Here is a 19,560-nt window from a genome sequence, read left to right on the forward strand (position 1 = left end):
TTCCAAATATAACTGCAAAATAACGCTACTCTGATTGGGGTACTTTCTTACTTGCTCCAAAATGATATGTGATAACGGAACCCGGAAAACTGTTTTGCCCGCGTGTCTTCTCAGCGAAAAGGAGTGGTCTACAGTAGAAAATCCATGTGTTAGTGGCTTGAAAAGTGAAATTTTGATTGAGCAACGGAGTTTCAATAGAATGAATTTTCGACAAATGGCGCTGAAACAATCTAAACTGAACGAAAATAGATAAATAATATATACATTCTTTATGGATTCGGTTAAGATTTTTTTCTCTGTCGCTGGTACAAGAAAATACAGCGGCTCCCGAGCATTGTATAGATTTGTCTATGATAAACGACCCATGTACCTCTCAGCCTGGTGCGCTACAATCAACGTCAATCGGTACCTTACTGTAGTTAGCTGCAGTTTCTTACATTCTAAAAATACCTACTATGTATATTTATATGTATGTATATATAGCTCTGACACGCCGAGTTCACCGTGCGCGTCGCACAATCTCTCTTGATGTTTATACAGCATCGACATTCAGACAAAGATTGTAACCTTTTTCCGTATACAGAGTTCATAACTTGTAAAACACCACCGATTCGTAACATCCCACCTAAAGCTGCGTGCGCCTGTGGATGCCGTGCGTTTTGTGTGCATCCCGTACCAACAACCATAGGCGCTCCCTGTACTGTCGTAACTACTGACATCGATTTACGTCGGCCATTGCAGCATAAGGCTATCTCTCTGTCGTCACCGCACACGCTCGTTCAAACCAGCACTTCCCTTTTCTGCTCCGTATTAAGTACGAGTGGCGAAAAGTAAATTCGTAAGATGTTTGCGACAATTTCTTAGAACAGAAATCAGTGGGATACTTTTGGCACCCTTCGCTTAATAGGATGATTTTATGGACAACTCCCTCTGCATGACATTGGGCCTACGACACTGGGGTATGATAAATCTGATTGCACTAAAGATTGCTTTCTTACCATTATATTGTGAGTGGTTTTATTAAAATGTTATCTTTGGCCTACAGCGCCCTCCCTCTACCGCAACCTAATACAGAACAGACGATAAGAGGGCAGATAAGAAAATCGAAAGAAAATTAAAGATAGTAAGAAGCAAAACAGTGGGTATCTGCAGAAGGAAATAATGTTTTTGGTAATTTTGTCATTGACTTAGACTGACCTCGGTTTGCTTTGGTATGTTCTTGGGTCTGCTCGTTCTTCTCCTCTCCTCCGCCTTCTCTTATCGCGTGTATACAGTGACTTAGTGTCGTTTGAAGTCTTTTTAGGTAAAGTTTCACGTTGCGTGCGTGCGTTAGAGTGTGGCAAACTCGCGTAGTTCCCTGTGCAGTCCAGCTGCCCCGCTCGGTTAGTCCATATTCCGATGGTCCCTGGCCCAATGGTCCTCAGTTTCATTGAGCGACGTCTGCTTGTGGCGAAGGTGGCAGCTTCATGGGGCATCCCGTCCATCGTTTCATTACACCACCGTGCCATAGCTGCCAATGTACTCGTCCGACATGCGCGACCCGTCGTAGTTGTCGGACTCTTCGTTACGTATACATATTTTCTTGCGCCTGCAAAAAAGTGGATCGTTTGACGGTGGTTCGATATCGATTGCTTCGCGCAACTCGGTTCCGGTAGTGTGGAATGAAGAAGCTGCACTTAGCACTGATGGATGTACGGGAAGTAGTAGTGATGGTATTGACGATGGTGGTGGTGGTTGTGGTAGAGGCGGTAGAAGTGACGATCGGTAGATCGAAGGGCTATATTTACGGGGCAGCCACGAGGCGCAAGAGGAAGAAACACGGGGCACCGAATGATTCGCATGATACCAGAGAAGAACGAGCGGACGAGCCTTCCCCAAAAATAGTATCCGGTTGTCGGTGGCTTTTCGCTAGGATGAATTTTACTACGACCCCAACAATATCATGATGCATGCACAACAAAATAAGAATAGGATTCCATGACAACGAAATCTTTCCCACATGTTGGGTTTTATGATGTGTACCGATTTAGATGTACCTTTTGATCAAACTTAGGCCACTAGTTTAGTTATTTAAATTTGGGCTTAGCACGTAATGATATAACCATAATTTTCCTATGTTTTTATTTTTGAAACACAAAATAGATGTGGTACGATGGCACGATGCGTTGCAAAAATTATATGTACGTCCCGCATTCAACCTGGAAACAACTGGCGATCAATAGCTGTAGTTGGCACAGTTGAGAGAAACACAAAAAAAAGCGTTAACGCAAAAATACACCTCGCCGGCGCCGGAGACTGTTGCTTTCATGTTTGAGCCAGATGAGCTAAGAGCAACATCCAAGGAAACGCGACGACTGATGTGTTGTGCAGCCTTGGATGCTCAACATCGATTTCAACTTGGTTTGTGATACAACAACGATAAAAACGAAACCAAACAAAGTGAGGTAAAAAAAACGGAACAAGGCAGAAAACACATGTCATCTCGCATGCCCGTTGTGGTCGAATATAAATGTTTAGATTTAGAGCTGTAGCTGTTCCAGAGTTGGGGAAAATATTTCCTTCTTCAATGAAAAATGCACGTTCTTGTAACATCATTCCCCCAAAGCCCGAGCGAAAATTCGTAAAAAACTGTTTTTCAAGTGTAACTCAATCAATCCTTGCTGGGGAGCTGATGATGCCATTATTTCGCTGATGGTCACCAACAACCGGATCCGGGGAAAGGGAAGGCCATAGGAGCAAAAAACGGATGTTGGATGATCGGACAGGACATATGCAGTACATGATAGTTAAAGGAACAGTTTCAACTTACCTGCTTGGTGGTTCGGTGCTACCACCCAGTTGGTCCTTTTTCTTCGCTTTTCGCTTCTTTTTCGAACCGTAGCCATAGTTGTCTCGTGCCGTCCACCCCGGGTACATCTCCATGTGCAGCTGTCGCTCCTGGCGCGCTTTGTCGTAGTACACGCTTTGCTCATCCCGCGACAGTGAGTGCCACTTCCGCCCGAGAATCTGGTTGATCGCAGCCGATTCCTTCAGCGTGCACTCGGCAACTACCTTCGCGCGCATCTCCTTCATGTACAGCATGAACGCATTCAGCGGCTTTTTGATATGTGGTCTGTTCGGTTGTGGTGGATTCTGCTGATGACTGCCCTGCTGCTGCTGATCTCGACTTCGCTCGCTTGCACACTTCTTCTTGGAGCTTCCACTTGCCCCACCGCTGGTATTACTTCCTCCGCTGCTCGCTCCGTTGCCAATGCTGCCGCTGCCACCCCCGCCTCCACCACTACCAGTGCTGCCCACGCTCTGCGCTCGTCCGAAGCGATGGTTCGTCAGTTCTTGGGGCAGGTCCGCCACCGACTTGCTGCCAGGACTGAGCCCGTGTGCATGCTGGCGGACGCTGTAATTGTGAGACATGTCCTGGCCAACACTGACGGTGGAACCGGCTACCGCCCCGCACCCCGTTGCTTCCTGCTTTACCTGTTGCTGAAGGCTCTGGTTAAGCACTGAGGCGTGAGAGTGCACCGAGTTGAGCAGTGACTGAGAGGATTGGTAGCGCGAGTACAGGTCGCTGGCCAGCGTGGTATAAATCTGCAAAGACGAGGGGTACGAGTTACGGAAACTCGGAGCCGTCGAATACATTGAAGGCGTATGCCAAGAGGGAGGCACCGGCAGCATGTTGGAGGATAGGATTGATGGGTACGGGTACTGGGTGGTGGAGAACGAGTACAGCGACTGCCGAGCGGTCAACCCGATCGCCTTCGAGTCAAGCTGGTAGGGCAGAATTCCGCAATGGGCGGGTGGAGGATTTGAGAGGGGATCCTCGTTGCAGAAGAACTGCGACAGTCCGCCAAGACCCTTGCCCATCGATCCTGCAGCTTGCAGAGCGCTGGCCGTACCGCTGGAGTACTGATAAGGCGGTAGATAGCCTCCCATCGGCGCGAAGCCTCCCGGCGAGTGGTCAGGGGAATGATCGGACAGCTTGCCAGAGCTACTCCCGGCAGGCCCGCTCCCTGGACCTCCGCTGACGCTTCCACCACTCCCACCCACGGGCGACGACACTGAGCGCGAGGATGTACCTGGACCGACGTAGGGTGGGCTGAGGTCTTGCCGGGCGGCCGAGTTCTTCACCAGGTTTTCCGCGCTTTCGGTTAGATCGATCAGGTTGAACTTTTCCTCCAACAGATTCTCGGACGAGGCTTTCTCATCCTCCCGGTCGCCTTCATCTTTGAACACCTTCACCTCGTCCGTGCTCCCCAGGTCATCACCGGCGCTTGCCGCCGTCGCCGTCGTCGCCGCCGCCGTCGTCGTCGTCGAGCCGGAATGTGAGTTTTCGCTTGTATTGGGCATTTTGGGCACATTCAACCGTGCTCCTTCGATGTAAGTCACCTTCTTCTGTGTGTCTCCTCCTTCTTGCCTTTACACCTCCACCGCGGAAACCGTCCTGGTGGCCACTGCACATAAATATTGCACAAACCCCCTCCTCCGCCACCACTGTCGGACCTCGGTGTGGTCTTAGTGGGGCTCGGCTGGTTTTCAACTACCGCCTTTAATGCTATGAAAGACGGACTCTAACGACATTTACGACCCCTTTCGGATGCAAGCTGTGCTGATTTCACAAGCTTATAAATGGTTGTAACAACCATCTACAAGAAACACCGTTAAGGACATTGCACCGAGATAGAATGCCACACTTTTTCATCAAACTATGTATTGCCACCCCCGTTTGGCCGTCATATGCGAAACATGCAATTTCGAACTAATATACACTTGATCCACATTCTTAGGTTTTTCTATCATTTGCATGCAAATAATGGTGTAGCAACGAACTTTTCATCCTTCTTAAAACTACGGCCAAACCGATAGTAGTACTGAATGAACACTTCTCTTATTTAATAGATGGAAATACACTTTTTGTTATTTTTTCTCTGCCGGTTTGTCCACATTTATTTAATCACTACTTTTTCTTTGGCACTTTCTATTCACCAGGACGATTGACTAGATTTGTTACTGTGTCGAATTGCACTTTTTATCATTTGGCCGGCACTGAACGTTTACCGAATAAAATGTTTCACCAGCTCTATAGCATACATCTAGCTCTATGCCATGGTATTTGAGGATACTTTTCCTCAAATTTAATGCTTTCAACTTTAAAACGAAAGGTTTTGGTATAGCTTCTTTTATGGCACACAAACACGCACACAAACTCATACATACATTATATTAACTTTATTTCCACTCCAATGCTTTTCACGTTGGCCAAGATTTTCTTGCGAATCAATTTCGACGGAGGCGCCCTGCGAACTGTGTTGTAAAACTATTTAATGATGCGGCCACAACCCGAACACGATTTACCGCCGGAAATCGCAGCTTCTATATTTACCATCAATTTATGACAACGTGGAATTATGCCTTTTTCATTTTTTGGTAAGCCTTTTCTATTGCCAGCGTGGTGCGCTCGATTGATGCTATATTTTAACCAAGTTCAACATTCAGAGTTTTCACAATGTTGAATCGATGTTTCGATTGTCCCAGTTACATACCAGTCGAAACCTGCGGTGGAAAGCTGCGGATACCTGTGCCAGCAAGCATAAATTCATGAATACACGGGATACGTGGTACGTGAGCAAGGCGGTTCTAAAAATAAATACCAATTCGTTGTCTCCGGACTCCTGCGCGCAGACCGCTTCATCCTCTGCACAATTACCTACGAAATCCGTGTACGTCGGCTTCAACACTTTGCATCGTCATAGCGAGAGGGCGTATGCCACGCAAAGGGTGTTTGCCAAGCGGTAGCGGTAGCAAAAGTCGGCACAATCACTACAACTATGTACCACGGACTCAAGGATGTTTCATATTTTCCATGTGTCAAACGGTGCAGGGGATGCAGTTCACTTTCACGATATGGATACTCTAAAATCTGGCTTTTACTTTGTTTTCGCATAATTTGTTTGCACTGTGGGGCACTCATTTTCTATCCTCCTCGAGACCGAATTACATTCCTGCTGATGCTCAATTTTCCTCCGAACAAAACAAACAATATGTTTCCAATCACCTCAGTGAGTTGCTGTAGGTAACCGTGCGGAAGAAGACAAGGGTACTGGCGAGAATCGTGAAGCAACTAGTCTTCTAGCAAGCAAATGCAACTGCACAAACATGAAACGATTTTCACCATTACACATCGCGTAAAGATATCCTCAGGAAGGATAAGTGCTCTTTTGTGTGGTCGACAGTTGCTGTATTGACGCTTCGGCTATTGCTCAATTTCCGTCTTATCCTTTCAAAGATCGCACGCGCAGTGCTGTGACTGCCGACTGATTGCAGCTTGTGAAAACTTCAATTTTCAAGTAAACTCGGATATGTTGGAGCAATAGAACAAAACAAACCTCACCCAAAGTTACTAGAGCAAAGCAAAACTTGCTTCGAAAGGTTTGGAGAACATAGCTTTGTATCTGTCTATATCTTGTGTTTGAAAATTTAATATTGGGTATCTAAACTAAATTAACTAAAGTTTAATAATATGAAACACTTTTACAGAACTTAGCTACGAATAACATATCAGTAAGTGATTAGTGATAGACGAAATATTTAGAATCATATCGATCGAATGAAACCGATCGAATCGAGCTATCAATTTTGTAAAAAAATGGTACCCAACTAAACTATGATAAATTTAGCATTCTTTTCAAATGGAATCGAACTGATTAGTTTAGAGTGAGCATCGTCTAAATAATTTTCGTCTTGGTGTGAGCTAACCTTCTGAACCAATATTACACTGCTCCAGTTATCTTGATCTCACATTACGAAGATATTTCGAACAAGGTTGTTTCAACAAATCTACCATCAAACGAAAATTTGGATCATAATTCAAATTGGCTGAAACTAGCAGACAGTTTGTTTGAACAATTTTAGTTTTAATTGATTATTATAAGCTTATTAATAAGCCACTATCAGCTCCTTAAAAGAAAGTTATTTTGATCGCAAACAACGGCAAGACAAATACTATATCAACTATCACATGATATGAAAGAATTTCTCCATCAAATTTAACTTTACACATTTATTTTACCCTGCGAAAAAACTTCTAATTTTATTTTATTTTTTACAGTGAAAAAATCTTAAGTTCCTAGACCAGTGATACAGGGTAAACATCATTAAAAATAAATTTTAATTACCGTAACTAAGAGTGGATAATAACAAGAACAATATAGACATTTTATAAGAAAAATGTGCGATAATATTTTAAGCAGGATAATTTGACTCAAAGATAAGAACGTGTTTGTGGTTTCGTTGGATGAAGTAGACATTTAAGGCTTTTAAGTAGACTAAAATTCAATAAATAAGGCCTAGAAAAGTATTTAAATCTCGCTTAATCACCACCCATGGCTATCGCTAAAATATCATTTCCGTCAGACGAAAATTAAATTTTGTTAAATGCAGCATACATTATTATCAGTTTGAGCGTCAAAACTGGAACCTAATTTATTGGACTAGATTCTCCTTTCTTATCAATTTTCAGGACATTACCACATAAATTGACCTTTTTTCTGTTTCGTCAATGGCCGCACGAAGCGTTGCTGAAAAAAGCATTACCATATTTGATAGCAATGATCATCCTCAAAAAAAGAACTGTCCTCCGGTTAAATGAAGCTGATAACACTCGTAATGATACTTCGTTTCGATTGTGCGTCAAGAAGGGTTCATGTATTAAGCACACATGACGATGACTGCTTATTTATAGAATGCATTTCTCAATAACGTCCAATCCAATTCATGTAATCCATTTTCACCGCACTTTTTGCCGCTTATTTTATTACTCATGTTCACGACTCTCATTTCTCGTGTTTTTTGTCACTTTTTCCATGGTTTATTTCAGCTTACTCGATAGTTTTCGCAATGATTATAAATATTATGTACAGTGAAAAATTAAACAAAAATATCCTACAGACAACGTTTCCATTTTTAAGCGTCCTGTTTTGAATTTCGTTACCCTGGAGTATGCAAAAAAGCTTAGGATTGGCATAGTTAACTCTCGCGTAACTCTGAACTATGTTCAACGGGCGGGACCACCCCTCTATCTGCTTTAAACGCCCGCTTATGAACATAAAATTGGTGACGTATGATTTTGCTAGTTTTAGCAAACTATAAATTATTAACAGTACACACAACGCAAAGCAAACAATGAAGGTGAAAGTTAACTAACAGCTTTTGAAACTACAAGCATAACGAGGATTTCTTGAAATATCGGATCGGTCTAGGGATTTTCCATGTTATTTGCGTATCTATAGTTATGAGCGGGAAAAGGAAGAGACGTGAATGGAGGAATTACAAAATGCAGCAGGAATATGACAAATATGAAAAGATAAAAAGCTACCTTCGGTTACGTAACGAACTGTTTAAAAATTACGATTTAATTTGAGATGTTAGTTCGTACGCTACACCTCCCCAAGCGAGTTTGTAGACACGCGTGCGCCATCTGATGGCTGGATTCCATAATGCGTTGAAGAACAGATACGGTCCGCTGATCTCACGAAATGCCCAGCCGATGAAGAAGGTGAACTTGTTGAACGGGAGTGGCCCGTTCTGAATAATCGACAGCAAGATCCAATCGGACAGGAACCAGACGAGCGTATGTATGAGGAAAAACACTAATGGATTCCACCGGAAGAGTACTTTGGCGGCCCCGCATGCGAACATACCGACGATGATGCATTCCGACATCGGCTCTAGAAGAATGGTGGTTGGCACCATAGCCACGCGCAGCTTTGCCCAGCGAGTAAGCCTAGCTTGAAAGCTGCTAATATCACAAATGCCCGAGTTCTGCCAAGCTGGCTGGCTACTGATGGTGAGCTTCCAGTTATGATCGTGGAAGGCTTTCGCGAGAAAAAAATCCTCCGCCAGGTAGCATCCGAAAGCCTGCACACCACCCAGCTGGTCCAATACGTCTTTGCGCATCAGACAGGACATTCCAGTATGACAGTTTATCCCGAGCAGATCGGCACAAAGGTAGATACGAGACTGCACTGTCCCAAAGTATATCTTCTCAAAAGCCGCCGCAAATCCTTCTCGGTCGCATACAAACGGCATCTGATGGACCAGCCCGACCTTTTCCGTCATGTGATTCACCATGTCTGTAAGCGTGTCGCTCTTCATTCGAATGCCTGCATCTGAAATCATGATCAGCTCATGGCGGGCTTCCACATAGCCTGGGTAGAGATTATTTATCTTTGGATTGACTCCGACATTTGACCCTCCGACGAGTAGCTTTGCTTCGATGTTGGGATACTTATTGCACAGCCGATTGACCACTTCTACGGCCGGGTCGTCAGACGACTCGATGCAAAACAGAAGCTCATACACTGGGTAGTCCATGAGGAAAAACGTTTCTAGATTACTTTGCAGATTTGGATCAACTCCCATCAGTGGTTTTAGTATCGAAACTGATGGGTATGGCGTTTCGCGTGGCTGCTGAGAGGCTTTCTTGTGTAGTTTCACCTTTCCGTAGGTGATGGCGGTTAGGTGGATGATCCATTTACCACACCAGAATATCAGGATCCCGATAGCCAAACAGTGTATGATGGTTATCATCGTCGGTGACATTGTTTCATGATGGTACAGTTCTACACTTCCTTTTTCGTGAGTTAAATGTCACACTATGCTCGCAATTTTGGACTGCTTTAAACACCCGTTCTACACTTACAACTTCGTGAATCTTTCGGTTTGGTGGTGCTATTCGAAAGTGTTATCTTTCTCGCAATACCATAAGAGAACGGATAATCATATCGTCAGCTGACAAGGAGACTAGAGATCGCTTATTTTCGGTCGGTGAGTCACTTGGACCTTTTCAAATCTCGGCGGACGACGCGTTAATGCAGCAATCTAGCAGTCAGTAGCCGTAGAAGATGGAGGGAAGCATTTTGGAGTGATGTACTGCTGATGCTGATAAAGCCCACGATGACGAATACAACGGTAGCGATAACAGAAACGATGCCGATGTGTAGCTGTCACTGTATCGCTGCATTCCGACACTGACCTGGAAGGTTTATTACCGAATCACCATGGAGCCTTTAGCATGACGTGCTAGCGATGCAATCCAAGTAACCCCTTTCATGAACACATTAGGACCAACGCGATTGGTTTATGTTGTTTCACCGAATATTCAATTTTATACCGTTTGGCAAGATTCGGGTTTCATAATTGATGAAACGAAGAGTGGCCGATCTTTGTAACTCCGTGTGTAGGTCAATCGATGACCCTCTGCTCTTATCAGATGGTGCGGGTTATAGATGGAATGTTGTTAGTGCTGCCGCTGGCAATTGAAGCAGTGGTTTTATTTCCCCCTTTCTTCGGCACTGCGGAGTTGCTATCTGTAGAAAAGAAGTAACCAAATGATCTCTTAGAAAATAGTCACTCGTATGAAACAGAGCACGAGGAATAAGACCGGTTATAATCTTTCGATCCAGCTATAGCGTACCAGCTGAGCGATAAGGTATATGATAATGTCACAAAAGTAAACTCAACCCTAGAAGCCTATGGGCGATTGCTGATCGGTACACTTTTATCTGTTTCGCTCGAATAATCACATGATCTATCGCTCAACTGTTGGCCGTAACCATCGAATATAGGAATATGATGGCTTCAACAATGTTTTCTACGGTAGCGCTACCGCCCACCCTAAACTAAGTTGGACTGGCGGGTATGAATTCACGCAGGCTCGGACAGTCTTATGAATTGTTTTCATTCTGCTTAGGAAGGGCACACGCCAGTTTACTGTGCACTGGAGGCTGGCCGCTGTTTCACAAGCTAGTATTGAAATAATAGCTGTTCATGTTGAAAACACCATTCTTCTCACCTCAATCGAAAACCTCGGCCAGATCCATCCCATGTAATTTGTTTTAGGACCCCTGTTATGGACTAGCAACAAAGGCACAACCAAACGAACGATGACGGTGAATGACTCACGATTCGCTTGACGGAAGCGGAGATTTTGCAGGTTGAAATTTGTTTAGATTGTTCACAACGCTCTGCTTTGTACCACTCTCAGTGATCCATTGGTGAGTCGTCAAACGTCAAAGTGACGTTTGCATCCCCTCATTCGACGAATGCGAAAGATGGTTTGAAATGACTGCATTCATGACTTTGAAAGTACGGTGGACATTCTTGTTAGTTTTCAATGGTAATTACTTAAGTAACTTGAAGTAAGGTGGACCTGCAGTACATATTTGTTGGAAACATATGTTATATGTTTGCCCGTCTATTTTCGGCCTCATAACTGTCTAGCAGATACATGTTATTCAGCTAATTTAAAAAAATAACTTTGCGGTTTGAATAATTTGTCTGTGATATAGTAATTAAGGCTAGCGTTGAGTCTCATAAAGTTTACTACCACCGTCTAAGTATTTATTCAATTACTATGTTCTTGTGGTTTTGTAACCTGTAAGCGAGTGCATCATATGCAGGTAGTACAGCAAGAATAAATTTTGTAAATAATTGTGATGATTTTCTAGTAATAATTGCCACAAACAACATTTCATTTTATACACCATTTGATGTGCTGCCTTCCAAGACGATTGCGGCATCCGCGGGCAACGCGATTTCATCTCTACCCACAATAGATCTGTAATAGAAACAAAAATAATAATTTGTTGTCTCCAACACCTAACTAAGTATATGCTACTAACCCGTCGATGTAATTGGTTTGCAACGATGAGGTAATCACTTCAAAGGCAGCTGGGAGCCCGGTAAAAACCGCTGATAGTTTAATGTTCTTTGTGATTTTGTTGAAGTTTAACACGGCCACAATAGTGCTCACGGTGTCTAGATGGCGCTTGATGACAATGATGTTATCATCGATCATTTGCATCTCCATTGTTCCTTCGCGTAGTGTGCGCTGTTTGCGCAATCGCAAAAGAGCCTTGAATATTTTCACATGCGAACGCGGTGCGGCTTTTTGTGCCTTATAGTTAAGGGTCTTATAGTTTGATGCCACTGGCAGCCACGTTGTGCGATTAGTGGAGAACCCAGCGCTGATGGAATCATCCCACTGGAAGGGAGTTCGAGCTGGATCCCGGCTATAGAGCAAATAATCTTTGGGGTTAGAATTGCATGCCGCAGGATCGATAGTGTCATCCCACGAAATGTACACATCTTCCATCGCTAACTCATCTCCGTTATATGTTACAGCAATGCCAGGGAGTACGTTTAGCGCTATTTGATACAAATCTGCACGTGCCACCCCCAACCGAGACGATACTCGTCGGTTATCGTGATTTCCAAGCTGTATAAACAAAAAATTGTGGTTAGATTGTGCATTTTAGCTTGAAGTAAACACTGTTTCTTACCACCCAATTTGAAAAGCGATTTGATGGCACAACAGTAAGCCATCGGTTGATGTTGTCGTAGAACTGCTTTCCGGTGGTATCCTTGAAAGTATTGCTCAGGACTTCAAAATTGAATGGAATATGTGCTCCTTCAGAAATAGCGTTGCCGAACAAGCGAATGATGTTATCTAAAGGGGTGTAGGCTTCGGCCATCAAAACTATATCTTCTGTGTTGTGGAGCTGCTTATACTCATCTACTACTGCTCTCCATTGGTAAACCATATCGAATGTTTCATCCAAATTTTGAGTATACGTATGAATCAAATAGTTCGGATTGTCCGGGTCGTCAGTAGTGCCGCTTTTTACTTCATCCGGGTACACTCCATTTACTGGCAAGGATTCAAATAGATAAGGCACGGCATCAATCCGAAAACCATGTACTCCCTTTTCCAGCCAGAAGTTCAGTACTTCCTTCATTTCTTCTACCAATGCCGGGTGACGATAGTTGAGATCAGGTTGCTTCACTAGGAACTGATGCAAATAGTACGCTCCACGCTGCTCATTCCACTCCCATGCTGGCCCGCGAAAAACGCTAATCCAATTTGATGGCGGCACTCGAGTTCCATTGTCCAGTATTTTTCCCTCATGCCACACGTAATAATCACTGTAGGTTGAATCGTTACTTGCTGATTTTTGAAACCACTCACTCTCGTCACTGCTGTGGTTGGGAACAAAGTCCAATATAAGTTTAAGACCTTCTTCTGTGCATTTTTGAGCTAGGGCTTCCAAATCCGAAACCGTGCCGAACTCTGAATGGATATCTCGAAAGTCGGAGATATCATATCCAAAGTCTGCCATAGGCGATTTGAAAATCGGGGACAACCAAATTGCATCGACACCAAGTTCGTGGCGCAAATAGGTTACTTTTTCCATAATTCCTCGTAAATCTCCCACTCCGTCGCCGTCACTGTCTTTGAACGATCTCGGATAGATTTGATAAAAATTGGCATGCTGCCACCAGTGCTCGTCGGCGACAACGGCAGAGACGCACAACACAACAGCAATAGAAAGAATTTTCCACATTTTCACCAAGCCACAACCAGTACGACTACAGCTTTGAGTACCTCCTGGCGTTTACTTTTATATGAGTTCGGCTTCCGGTTTCTGATCTAAACTGTGGTCCGGTAGTGGGAATTGTTGATTACGATGAGTATTTGTTTGAAGGCGAACAAAATAGTAATAATGTCAATATTGTTCAACACTCGATTACTTCGAAGATGTTTGCCTATGTATAGAAAACGAATCAAGTTTGGTTTGCTCGCCTCGTTCAATGGGCGGTTGGTTTTTTTATTGAGGGCATGACTTAATAAACTTGGCCCTACTTTCAAAGCAAACAACATGATAATTGTTTTTTTGAGGTCCACGTTTTTATATCTTTACATACTTGAGAGATTTTTTCTCTCACTAACAAATTAACATTCTATGTTATTTTTCGGTACGAATTTAAAGATATTTTTATTTTTGCATTACAATTTGTCCTGAAGATTGTTTTCATAAGAAATGTTATTAAGGGTATACAAAAAATATATTTTTACATTAGGCATTTTGGTAAAAGGGAAAATGAATAAAATTTTTTAAACAATTTCATACTTATTTTCGTTGAATTTCGATTATTTTTCTACATGTAATAGGAACACCTCGTTCAACAATTTTAATCTTCTTTTTCGGCAAGTAAATAAACTAAACACTTTTTGCATGAAGTACTGAAGTTTTCTTGCGGGCCGGATAATATCAGTTGGTGAACCGGACTTTGTCGACCCCTGGTCTATACACTGTTTCCCATTATACATTTATTGAAAAACAATAGTAATGATATAAACAAGAAGAACAGTAAAACTTTCTGCGTACGTTGGTTGCTCCGTTGTTACTCACCAATACTTATTAAGGTTGTATATGTGTGTTTTGGCTGTAGTGGGCTCCTTAAAGAACAATAAAAAAGGAATTATTTAGAAGATCTTTTAGGTGATAATTGAAAAAAGCATCATTACATACCTTGCAGCATGCTTTGAAGACATTCATCATGATTTGCTATCTGATAAGAGTTCCTTCTATTTAGCAACATTACCAATCATTCAATGAAGGGCTTTGCTACGTTTACTTAAATGATCCTTTGTTATAAACTTTACAGCCATTTTCATCAAATCCTGTATATCTAAAAAAAGTCTTTTTAAAATCCAACCTAACATTACTTAAAATCAAACAGAAAACCTTTTCCTTATTTAAGTTATTCTTTAAAATAAATAAATTTAAAAAAAATACGTCAGACTAGGGAGACAAAGAAAAAACAAAAAAATTAAAACAATTTAATGTAATTTTCTATTTAACAAAATAATATAAAACAAAGAGCAAATTTTCCAGTTTTTTATTATTAGTGACCATATTTTATGTTTGAACACATACTGAACCACACAGCACAAAAAAAATGAACGCTAAGTAATAAAATAAACTATACTATACCACACAAAAATATCAACGCCAAGCAATAAAATAAAATTGGGATTCATTGGCGAAAAACGCATAGACATATCTTTATTTAAAGTAAGAAAACATTTCATCAATACCTCACAATCACTGCAAACAAAAATATTGGCATTATGATTATAACAGCATTGGAAACTATATTGCCTGCTCTATTACTCAACACTATCGCTTCATAAGGTTGTAGTTGTATGTTGGAGGTTGTAATAGTCTCTCTATCGATTAAATAAAAAAGGGTATTTTTTAAATGATCTTCTAGGTGATAATCGAAAAAGCATCATTACTTACCCTGCAGCATGATTTGAGGATATTCCAACCACACGGAATACTAACTCAGCAGGAAGCGAACTATCCAAAGTGGTAGCATCGATAGTTTCTAGCGTAGAGCCAATGTTAGTTAGTGCGACATAAGTACGATCATCATTTGGGAATGAACGTAAAATTGCCAAAACGTTGCTGCCCAGAACTTGTGATTTGTACGATCCCCAAATAAGTGTGTTCGTACCTCGTAGATTCATAAGCTCCTTATATACCTTCAGATGACTGTTTTGTGTCGTATCTTCTTGAACTTGAACATTTATCGAGGGATAGTCGGCCGCAAGTGGTAGCCATGGTATGACAGATGCATTTGTAAAACCGGCGTTAGCTGTTGTATCCCATTGGAACGGAGTTCTAGACGGATCGCGGGTTCCTTCTTGGTATGTTTCTTCTGTTAGTTGGCATGCAGCAGGATCTTGGGTCTCAGCCCAAGAGATATCGACATCGTGCATACCAATTTCTTCGCCCTGATACGTTACCGTTATTCCTGGTAAGATGAATTGTATCATAGCCATTATGTCTACCATGTGATCTCCACCCATTCGAGACGAAACGCGGCGCTTGTCGTGGTTTCCAAGCTAAAAATATATGATTACAGTTTTGTTTAACATTCAAATTAAAAAGGATCAAAGATTTACCACCCAGTTTGCTGTATGTCCTGGAGGAACAATCTCAAGCCATGAGTCTATGACCGTTTTGAAGTCTATAGCTTTCGAATTCATATCGAGACGCAAGATCAACTGGAAATTGAAGGGCATCTGAGAGCCTTGGCGATTGTTACTATCATTGAAATACGTTTTTACAACATCCAAAGCTGACCAAGCCTCAGTCATAAGCACTTTTGTTGTGCTATTATGATCCGTTTTGTACTGGTCCATCACTTCGCGCCACTGATACACCATATCTACCGTTTCAGGTTGGTCCAAGGTGTAAATGTGTCTAAGGTAGTTCTGGCTAAGTGGATCGCTGCTTTCTCCACTCAGAGGCTCATCAGGAAAGCCGATTGTTTCGAACAACCAAGGAACAGCATCGATCCGAAAACCATCCACGCCTTGATCCAACCAAAAACGAAGCACATCTTTCATAGTCTGTACGACTACCGGATTGCGGTAGTTAAGATCAGGTTGTTTCTTGTGGAATTGATGCAAATAATATTGTTGTCTTTCCTCATTCCACTCCCAGGCAGATCCATACCAAGCAGCAACCCAATTGTTTGGAGGTTCGCGATCCTTGCCAGGTTTGGGATCATGCCAAACGTAGTAATCCTCAAAACCAGCCTCACGTTTGACGCTTTTCTTGAACCACTCATGCTCGTCACTGGAGTGGTTTGGCACAAAGTCAAGAATAACACGAAGCTGCAGTTTTTTGGCTTCCTCTACCATCCGCTTAAAATCGTCCAATGTTCCGAAACTCGGATGAATATCAGTAAAATTGGAAATATCGTATCCGAAGTCGGCCATCGGTGAAGGATAGATTGGGGAAAGCCAGAAGGCTGTTATACCTAACGACTTGAGGTATGGTAGGCGGCTTGTTATACCGTTAAGATCGCCGATTCCATCGCCGTTGCTGTCTTGGAAGGATCGTGGATAGATTTGATAAAAACTGGCTGTTTCCCACCAATCTTTCTGGGCCTTCACTGATGGCAACACGAGTATGACTAGTCCTGCGAAACAGAGATGAACACCCCAACGGTTGCGGGTCATTTTATTGGCAAAGAAAAAAACTACACAACTGCCTCGTTTGAAAAATTACTAAAAACTGTCCTTGGCGAAATGATAGTGCCTTTTATACTTGAGGAAACACGTGCACTGTTAGTGCTTATTACGATAAGGAGAGTAGCAAGGGCGCTATCATTTATTTGCCATGCTCTTCACGAATGAAGTTCTCCCCTAAGAACATTCGATAATTCCCACAGTAACCCACACAGCATTCCCACAGAGTAATCAAGCATTGAATGGAAAAATAAATAGTGGATAACCTTCCATTTATTTTTCAGCAAGCAATTAATCATTAAAAGTGTCACTTATCCCTAAAATTTACAGTAAGAATGGTTCAAAATATTGAACAATCCGTGATTCAATTACTCACAAATCATGTTCGTTTGAACATCGGCATGCATTAGGCATACATTATGATTCATGAATTTGCTGAGCTTCAAAGCGCGTCACAGCGTAGTCCATGTAACGAGCGGGCGTTGCCCTGCGTGCAAAGAATTGGATTCTAAAAATAGTCCCAACTGATAATCCCTATGAAAGACGCAATAGTACTTCTTGGTGCACTGTCTGTTGCGCACCGTTTCTGTGCAATGTTGAATATTCCTTCTCGGTGGTGCAACCTCACGGTGGTTCTCTTGTTAGCAGGCCAAAGTAGTGCTTTCAGTTTGGAGAAATCAAACCACGATGTCGACAAAAGTGACCCTAGCCAGAGTTGTTGGTGGAAATCAGGCGTGTTTTATCAAATCTACCCACGATCGTTCATGGATAGCAATGGTGATGGAATAGGCGATCTGCGGGGCATTATGAAGCGACTTGACTATCTGCGCGACAATGGTATTGATGGTTTTTGGCTATCTCCAATATTCAAGTCTCCTATGGCCGACTTCGGGTACGACATTTCAGATTATTTAACCATTCAACCAGAATATGGAACTTTGGATGATTTTGATGCGTTGGTAGCTGCAGCGAACGAACGTGGATTGGCAGTTATATTGGATTTCGTACCAAATCACACCAGTGATGAGCATAAGTGGTTCAAAAAGTCTGAGATGCGTGACCCAGAATATGAAAATTTTTACGTGTGGCATCCGGGACGTCCTCATCCGGGGGATAAATCTGCACGACCCCTTCCCCCAAGTAACTGGGTTAGCTTTTTTAGGGGTAGTGCCTGGCAATGGAGTGAGCTGCGAAAGGAGTACTACTTGCATCAATTTTCAATCAAACAGCCTGACCTTAACTATCGTAACCCAGCTGTCGTGGAGGCGATGAAAGAAGTGATGCGATTTTGGTTAGCTCGTGGTGTAGCAGGATATCGCATAGACGCTGTACCGACTCTGTTCGAAGTGGCGAAGGACGTCAATGGACAGTACCCAGATGAACCACTAAGCGGAAATACAAACGATCCTGAGGACCCGGGTTATCTAGTACATATTTTCACACAAGATCGCAATGAAACACTCGATATGGTTTATCAATGGCGCGCCGTTACTGATCAATTTCAGCAGGAACATGGTGGACGAGAACGAATAATAATGGCAGAAACATATTCTCCAATTGAAATTGTAATGAGATACTATGGTAATGACACTGTTCCAGGTGCTCAAATCCCTTTCAACTTTCATTTAATCACGGATCTAAAACAGAACATGTCGGCGATAGAACTGCAAAGCACAATCGAGTATTGGCTTGAACATATGCCAAAACTGAATTCAGTTGTGCCGAATTGGGTGGTAAATATTAGTAAGGTGTCCAGTTTGATGTTCTTTTTCAACAAATAGCTTCTATGGTTTCAGCTGGGAAATCACGACCAACACCGCGTGGCCAGCAGGTTCGGAAATGATATGATTGATATCATGAACATGATACTACTTTCTCTACCAGGAGTAAGCGTTACATACAATGTAAGTAGGATTTGTTTAAACCAAAAATGAAATGTCGTTTTACATTTTTCGAACATCGTTTCCATTTTCTTTAGGGTGAGGAAATCGGCATGGACGATGTATGGATATCATACAACGATACAGTGGATCCAGCAGCCTGCAATGCTGGTCCAGAAAAATATCAGTACACAACACGGGATCCCGAACGAACCCCCTTCCAGTGGGATTCTACAAAAAATGCTGGATTTTCTACCGGGAATCATACATGGCTTCCTGTCGCCCCAAACTTTACCGAAGTGAATGTCCAGAAGCAACTCAATGAATTAGAAAGCCATCTCTTTGTGTACCGAAATCTCACTAAGCTAAAAAGATCAATAAGTGTAAAGTCCCCCGATTTCAAAACTTTTGTTGAAGGCAATGTTTTCATTATTTTACGACAATTTGAAAATGAAAACAAGTTTAGTTATGTATACACAATCGCCAACCTCGGAAATCACGAAATGGTTGTAGACCTTACGAAATATGAATCAAAAGTCGAAGTTGCATTCTATGTCATAGTATCTGTATCTTCGCTGCATAAAGCGATGGAGCTTGTTACGGTACATAATGTTATAATTAATGCAAAAGAATCATTTGTACTGTTGGCATACGAGGTTACATTGCAACCACAAGTTATTCAAATTTGAAAAATCAAGTTAAATACTTTTGCTCCAAAATAGTCCAAGCTTCAATACTGAAATAAGTTTTTTCGGATATTAAAAAGTTACTGATTTTATGCTTTTGATGAACATGGTA

At 42.3% G+C, this 19,560-nt stretch overlaps 5 protein-coding genes across 6 annotated transcripts in view; 1 reads left to right on the top strand and 4 right to left on the bottom strand.

Annotated features, from left to right (window-relative positions):
- LOC131286685 (protein pangolin, isoforms A/H/I/S-like) overlaps positions 1-4,529 on the bottom strand; it is a 51,836-nt gene extending 47,307 nt beyond the window's left edge. The window contains exons 1-2 of one of the 2 annotated variants that reach the window (XM_058315673.1): positions 2,810-4,529; positions 277-1,588 (exon numbers count right to left, since the gene is read on the bottom strand). In XM_058315673.1, the coding sequence (XP_058171656.1) occupies positions 1,492-1,588; positions 2,810-4,344 (1,632 nt within the window). In that variant the 5' untranslated portion in view covers positions 4,345-4,529 and the 3' untranslated portion in view covers positions 277-1,491. Of the gene's footprint in view, positions 1-276; positions 1,589-2,809 lie in introns of those variants that run through there. The other variant, XM_058315672.1, reaches the window with a different exon arrangement.
- Positions 4,530-8,302: 3,773 nt separating this feature from the next.
- LOC131286054 (ceramide glucosyltransferase) lies at positions 8,303-10,357 on the bottom strand. Its single transcript, XM_058314917.1, has one exon. It carries the CDS (start codon positions 9,592-9,594, stop codon positions 8,398-8,400), a length of 1,197 nt encoding a protein of 398 aa, XP_058170900.1. The 5' UTR covers positions 9,595-10,357; the 3' UTR covers positions 8,303-8,397.
- A 1,172-nt stretch (positions 10,358-11,529) lies between these two features.
- LOC131286953 (probable maltase) lies at positions 11,530-13,400 on the bottom strand. The gene is made up of 3 exons (XM_058315963.1): positions 12,336-13,400; positions 11,676-12,271; positions 11,530-11,611 (listed from the first exon to the last, which is right to left on the bottom strand). The coding sequence occupies exons 1-3, from the start codon at positions 13,395-13,397 to the stop codon at positions 11,530-11,532; spliced, it is 1,740 nt and encodes a 579-aa protein (XP_058171946.1). The 5' UTR covers positions 13,398-13,400.
- Positions 13,401-14,634: 1,234 nt separating this feature from the next.
- On the bottom strand, positions 14,635-16,795 carry LOC131285973 (maltase 1-like). Its single transcript, XM_058314825.1, has 4 exons — positions 15,809-16,795; positions 15,141-15,748; positions 15,012-15,067; positions 14,635-14,639 (listed from the first exon to the last, which is right to left on the bottom strand). The coding sequence occupies exons 1-4, from the start codon at positions 16,628-16,630 to the stop codon at positions 14,635-14,637; spliced, it is 1,491 nt and encodes a 496-aa protein (XP_058170808.1). The 5' UTR covers positions 16,631-16,795.
- A 950-nt stretch (positions 16,796-17,745) lies between these two features.
- LOC131286952 (maltase A1-like) lies at positions 17,746-19,560 on the top strand. The gene is made up of 3 exons (XM_058315962.1): positions 17,746-18,615; positions 18,679-18,786; positions 18,861-19,560. Exons 1-3 carry the CDS (start codon positions 17,761-17,763, stop codon positions 19,449-19,451), a joined length of 1,554 nt encoding a protein of 517 aa, XP_058171945.1. The 5' UTR covers positions 17,746-17,760; the 3' UTR covers positions 19,452-19,560.

The sequence above is a fragment of the Anopheles ziemanni genome, chromosome 3 (assembly GCF_943734765.1).
Source record: "Anopheles ziemanni chromosome 3, idAnoZiCoDA_A2_x.2, whole genome shotgun sequence".
NCBI classification, from domain to species: Eukaryota; Metazoa; Arthropoda; class Insecta; order Diptera; family Culicidae; genus Anopheles; species Anopheles ziemanni.

Bases quoted from the DNA above. Each gene is read 5' to 3' on its own strand.
- LOC131285973 (XM_058314825.1), bottom strand. From the start codon at position 16,630: ATGGCCGACTTCGGATACGATATTTCCAATTTTACTGATATTCATCCG. The intron at 15,749-15,808 runs GTAAATCTTTGA...ATATATTTTTAG, and splicing joins GACATACAGCAAACTGGGTG to CTTGGAAACCACGACAAGCG. The intron at 15,068-15,140 runs GTAAGTAATGAT...TTTAATCGATAG, and splicing joins TCCTCAAATCATGCTGCAGG to AGAGACTATTACAACCTCCA.
- LOC131286953 (XM_058315963.1), bottom strand. From the start codon at position 13,397: ATGTGGAAAATTCTTTCTATTGCTGTTGTGTTGTGCGTCTCTGCCGTT. The intron at 12,272-12,335 runs GTAAGAAACAGT...TTGTTTATACAG, and splicing joins ATCGCTTTTCAAATTGGGTG to CTTGGAAATCACGATAACCG. The intron at 11,612-11,675 runs GTTAGTAGCATA...TTTCTATTACAG, and splicing joins CAAACCAATTACATCGACGG to ATCTATTGTGGGTAGAGATG.
- LOC131286952 (XM_058315962.1), top strand. From the start codon at position 17,761: ATGGCCGACTTCGGGTACGACATTTCAGATTATTTAACCATTCAACCA. The intron at 18,616-18,678 runs GTAAATATTAGT...CTATGGTTTCAG, and splicing joins CAGTTGTGCCGAATTGGGTG to CTGGGAAATCACGACCAACA. The intron at 18,787-18,860 runs GTAAGTAGGATT...CATTTTCTTTAG, and splicing joins GAGTAAGCGTTACATACAAT to GGTGAGGAAATCGGCATGGA.
- LOC131286054 (XM_058314917.1), bottom strand. From the start codon at position 9,594: ATGTCACCGACGATGATAACCATCATACACTGTTTGGCTATCGGGATC.